Genomic DNA, 5,591 nt, shown 5'->3' with positions numbered 1-5,591 from the left:
AGTGTATGCTACAACATGAAACTTAAGACAGAAATACTTCAATAATTGCACGGGTGCAAACATGCCTGCGCAGCTACATGCAGACCAGTGCAATATTGCATAATTCTGCTGCCAATCTTGAGATAAAGAGACGAAGTTAGACTCAACCAAACCACCCAGCTGCAGACAAACAGGCCTATGTTAAGAGTAACTGAGACATTACGCAAAGTTTTGATAACCCGATGACAGCAGCCGCATCTCCAATACGCAGCATGTCACGTAATTCTGAACCAACCGGGGGAAATCATGTTATATACGCCAAATGATGTCAAAGGTTATCCACACTGTGTATTATATATGAGAGGCCTCTATGAAAACACTGAAAAAAATAAGCTTGTTTTTTTTTTCCTGCAAAAAAGTCTAAGCGCGTGCACACACACATACACACACACACACACACACACACACACACACATACACACACACACAGCAAAACCGACAGGCTCCACACTGTTCCCTGTCAGTTAATATCTGACTGGGGGGGGGGGGGCGACCTGGGGATGGCTGCTGCCATGGTGGATCTTTACTTTGATTTGCACTCTAATTGACCCAAATAAAGACTACTGTACCACAAACAGAAGTTTTCTACTGGCTAGGGCCTCGAGGGGACGGACCTGCACGTGGAGACACACACACACGCACACGCACACGCACACACACACACACACACACACACACAGAGAGAGAGAGAGGGGGGGGGGGGGGGGGGGGGGGGGACGCAGCAGCGACGACTGACGCAGAGAGACAGTAATTCTCCTTTCCTTGGAAAAGCCCATTTGCCGTTGTGCTCGTCCAATCGCCGGGTGCCCTCGGCTCGTTAGGCGTTTGACTTGACGTTTCACTGTACTACTGCTTCCGCATCCCTGTCTCCCTCGCCTCCCGCTGGCACCGAGGAGATCCCCGTCCCGTCTCTGCCATGACTCCACATCCGATCACGGCGCAAAAGCAGCGACGCTTGAAATGACATGCTTTGGATTTGTGGTTGCCTTAACGCACAAACAACACAAGGATCCGCTCGGTTTTGCGTAAAAGCGCCGTAAAATTGGGGGAACAAACTAACAACAACAACAAAAAAAAAAGATGCAGGAGAAGCTGACGGACCACCAGACTCCCACTTCATCGAGGGCGTCGTCGTTTTTCATCGAGAACCTACTGGGCAAGGGACGGAATGGACATGAATCGATGTCGGACAGGAGTCGCGGGGGAGCTGGTGCGGAGACGGGCTCCGCCGGCCGAGTCCTGAAAGTGCATCACGCCGACGCGAGCGCTCCAGCGCCCGATGGCTGCAGCTCCACCGCTCGGTCCCCGTACAGACACTCGCCGTTGCAGTGGTACCGCGGGGGAGCTGCCTTCAACTTCAGAGCGTTGGAAACGCCTCATAGTGAGTAGAGTGTCATAGATGATCATTGTCCAGAAAAAAACAAACTGCAATGCTATAATGAAGCTGTGTGGCATCTTCTCCCGTGTGCAACACAAGACGCACACTGTTTGTTGCAGCTATACTGCTGTTACTGTCAGCAGGGGTGTATGAATAGACGCGTGTTGACCATCATTTTTCATATATGTTTGCTACAAAAATAATAATGAATAATGTGAAATTCATGGAGTATCGGAATCAACGCATTACAACCCGTGTTTTTAAAGTTAAAGGAACAGTATAGCTACTTATTGCATACCGTTCTATTTTTATTTACATCACTAATGGGTTGGTTACAACGTCAGGCCTTTATGTATTTATTTGTGCACTTTTATCAAAGGTCGTGTAATTAGAACCACGAGTTAATATAGAAAGCCAGCGTTGATTCGCACGATGCGTTTCGCTTCGTAAAATAAAAAACGAAGTCAGGCCGAGTCGAGTGTGGAGACCGTAGCCGTGACTCCGCTCATCCGTTCACCCACCCTGAGCTCACCCAGCTTCCCACCCCCGTTTAAAGGCTACGGAACCCGGGCATCGATCTGTAAAACCCACCGAGGCCGAATGTTTTTTCACGGTTGCTTGTCAACAGATCCGTGTCTCGGTCTTAAGATTACGCACAAATGCCCGGAGTAAATCCCCAAACATATGGCGCAGTAGCAGCGCACGTCAACGTGACGCTTTTACGCATGTTCAGTGTCATTTGTCCCACTCGCGCTCGCCCTAACATCAAAAGTGCCAAACGTGCCCCTCCTCTCGATGCCTATACGGTCAGATACTTTGATTTGAACATTCCAAACCAACAGCCTGTGGTTCACAGGAGATGGAAGCCCCTGGTCACTGCAATAGCCCATAAATCAGCACTTATTAGATATCATTATTACGTTATGAATCGCAAATAACTAGTCGGGTTTTCTTTGGTATACTGTTACGCTATTTGTCTCATCTGTATCACAATCGGGCCTGACACAACATCCTCACGTGGATCATGTTACGCAATCAAATCAAAACGCCGTTTCCCCAACTGTCCGGTAACGGATGGGTTGCAGAATACAAATGGCATTCAACTTTAGAATTGAAATGTCTTTAAGTATTTCAAAATTTCAAATAGGAAACGTTTGATCTCTTCCAACTTTTTCCGTCCTTTTCTTCTGATGCACCATTTGTTATTTCTTTATTCCGATAGACTGCAGTATTCTTATTATTTAAACACATTGAAGATAGTTTGTTTCAAGGCCAACGACAATACATCAGAAAGCTGCTCTGGGGAAATGTGCGTCACTCATGTTCCTGCTCGTGTCTCCCTTCAGGTCCGAGAGATAACACAAGTTCAGACGACCACTGCTGCTCCGTATCGACCAGTGACAGGTGTTCCCCCGCCGTGTCTGAGCCGATTACGGAGGGCAGCGAGGAAACGGACAGGAAAACAGCTGACAGCAACCTGACAGACGACAACGAGGACATGCAGAGCGGGTTCGACGCACGGTCGGAGCTGGACGCATCCTCAGACCAGAGCTCCACCCGGAAGAAGAAGACCCGGACCGTGTTCAGCCGCAGTCAGGTATTTCAGCTGGAGTCCACCTTCGACGTGAAGCGGTACCTGAGCAGCTCGGAGAGAGCGGGACTGGCGGTGTCTCTCCACCTGACGGAGACGCAGGTCAAAATCTGGTTTCAGAACCGGAGGAATAAATGGAAGAGACAGCTGGCGGCGGACCTTGAGGCTGCACACATTCCCCTGTCGACCCAGCGGATTGTCAGGGTCCCCATTCTGTATCACGAGGGACCCGCACCCTCCGCAGCACTGGGCTTCAACCTGAACGGACATCCTCTCTCTCCAGGCTTCTCCAGCTACCCTCTGTCCTCGTTCGCTCACTCCATGAGCATGTTGAGATCACAGATGACCGGCTTGGTGTAAAGACCGTCGAAGACTAATGTGCCAAGCAGCGTGTTTATACCATAAATTCACCCATAGCGAGTCGTGCAATAACCCACAACGCCGCAGAAAACCCATTGGCTGCATCCAAAGAGCCGCAGAGACATGAATTAGAGGACTCATCTGTGTCTCATAAGCCTCCACAGGAGCGCGTGCTTCTGTCACAGAATGCCATGCCAAGCAAGGCCGAGAGCGAGGGAAGCCGAAGCTGTTCATGTACTGTAGCCTACTGTACGTTTGAATACACACATATTTTTGCAAAGTTTTTATATTTAAAGCCACACAATTTTCCAACTTTGTCACTTTTTTTCCACATAATAAAAGAAAAAAACAACAACAACAACCGCTCGATTGTCTGCTTTTCTGTTTCTAAATACTCACTGAGCTCAAACGTGTCAATCATAACCGTGGAGGGTCACACAGAGACGTGTGCATAGCGAGTATGAGCTGAACAAGTACAGCAGAAGACTGTTTAGGAAACGACTAAGTGAACCTCAAGTGTCTGCTAATAGGCCCAAGCTCTTCCATACCAGCTGAGCATAGTTCATTAAATAATCCATTGGAAAACATTAAATATTGTTTGCCCATCAGTGATATGTAAAAACATATTTTTCAAATAACCAGGATACAAAAATGCACTGGACAGATTTTTGTTTAATAACAAATGTGAAGCATGTCAGCAAGTTGTGCCGCTGTGTTGATTGTAGAGTAAATAATCCGTAACGGCCAAATAAATGGGAACCTGAATTCCACCCTGCGTACCTTTATTTATGCAGAATTACGGAAAATCCAACTCGTTAAAGATGCATTAAAAAATCCGTAAAATTGTATTAACAGAAACACGAGGTTTCGTAATTCACATGTCACCGCTTTAAATGAGCAAATATAAACAGCCTTTGACCTGCACCAGATATATGGACTATGCATACAGTACATTATTCCTCATGAAGAAAACATCCGTTTTTAAAATGCTATATATGGTTACATACAGTTTGTGCTTCCAACGTGAAAAAGCAGCTGTTGTGTTGGTGTGTTATCATTTTATCTATATATATATATATATATATATATATATATATATATATATATATATATATATATATATATATATATTTTACACGTATAGCTTTTAGCTAAAAATGCAGCAATTTAAAAAACAATACTGTAATTATTAAAACAAAAATATGCTTTTGAGAAATACTAAACTAAAATGCCACAGATAGACACAATGATAATCTGATTTCAAAGCAGTTGACAGACTTGTTTTCCAGTTTGGTCTGACCAACATCTGACTCCAGTTAAGCAGCCGAACTTCAGAGAGAGCGCAGGCTAAATCAAAACCACCATCAATTGTGTCTCGCGGCGCGCATACAGCATGGTGTGAAATAACAGTGACATTAAACGCTTCATTTTCCTAAGGGACCCCTGCAGAGCTCCGGACCCCGGGTCTCCTCCTTGCAGCAGATGTATGAGGATGAAGGGGGCGAGGAGAGGAGAGGAGAGGAGAGGGGAGGAGAGGAGGGCACAACAACACTCTCGTGCCCTCCCCCTCTCATCCCATCCCCTTCGTGTCATAGGTCCGCCGGCCTACTGCACGCTCCTGTGGACCAATCAACGAGTACAACGCGCTCCATCCGGTGCGTCGCGGTTACGGTACATGCAGAGCATCAACAGCCCAGCGGTGTCTGCTCAGTGGCTGCTGCTATGGTGCGTGGAGCAGCGAGACGTTAGCGGTCATATTAACGTCCCGGTTTAGACTTAAAGGCGAGCAGAGTCGCGGAAGTAAACAAAAACAAAAAAGGGACTTAAGCCTTGGAGAATATGAACAAAGTGGACGCACCATGCCGACCCGCCGCCTCTCTCAAATTCACTATTGACAACATCCTCAATCTCAAGACGAGCGGGAGGAACTGTGACGGTTGTCACCCCGCCGGACTGCGGGATGACTCGGCCACGGCGATGCGTAAAGACGGTTTCCAGAGTCACCACGACGAGCATGTAGTCCAGCAGCGCCTGGACCCGGGCTGCAGGCTCAACGAGAAAGGTAAGAGGAGGGTTTTTGGTGAATTCGTAGCGGGTTTGTGGGCCGCGTGCAGAGACTTTTCTGTCATCCGCGGTCACCACAACGCACAGCGCTCATCAGATGTTTCACGTTAATGTCGCGGCACAGTTGAGACGTAACCACAGCGGGTTAAACGGAGTGTC

The 5,591-nt window shown here is 47.4% G+C and overlaps 1 protein-coding gene across 1 annotated transcript; it reads left to right on the top strand.

Annotated features, from left to right (window-relative positions):
- The first annotated feature begins 966 nt into the window (after window positions 1-966).
- On the top strand, window positions 967-3,622 carry hmx1 (H6 family homeobox 1). Its single transcript, XM_068729021.1, has 2 exons — window positions 967-1,420; window positions 2,764-3,622. The coding sequence occupies exons 1-2, from the start codon at window positions 1,120-1,122 to the stop codon at window positions 3,366-3,368; spliced, it is 906 nt and encodes a 301-aa protein (XP_068585122.1). The 5' UTR covers window positions 967-1,119; the 3' UTR covers window positions 3,369-3,622.
- Window positions 3,623-5,591: the final 1,969 nt, after the last annotated feature.

Source organism: Cebidichthys violaceus, unplaced genomic scaffold, assembly GCF_023349555.1.
Source record: "Cebidichthys violaceus isolate CVI_PGR_0920_01 unplaced genomic scaffold, fCebVio1.0.p SCAF_44, whole genome shotgun sequence".
NCBI lineage: Eukaryota > Metazoa > Chordata > Actinopteri > Perciformes > Stichaeidae > Cebidichthys > Cebidichthys violaceus.
The sequence above is the reverse complement of the archived record's forward strand: the minus strand, read 5'-3'. Positions and strand labels throughout refer to the sequence as shown.

Excerpts from the sequence above, each read along its gene's own strand:
- hmx1 (XM_068729021.1), top strand. The coding sequence starts at position 1,120 with ATGCAGGAGAAGCTGACGGACCACCAGACTCCCACTTCATCGAGGGCG. Across the intron at positions 1,421-2,763 it reads AGCGTTGGAAACGCCTCATA|GTCCGAGAGATAACACAAGT; the intron begins GTGAGTAGAGTG and ends GTCTCCCTTCAG.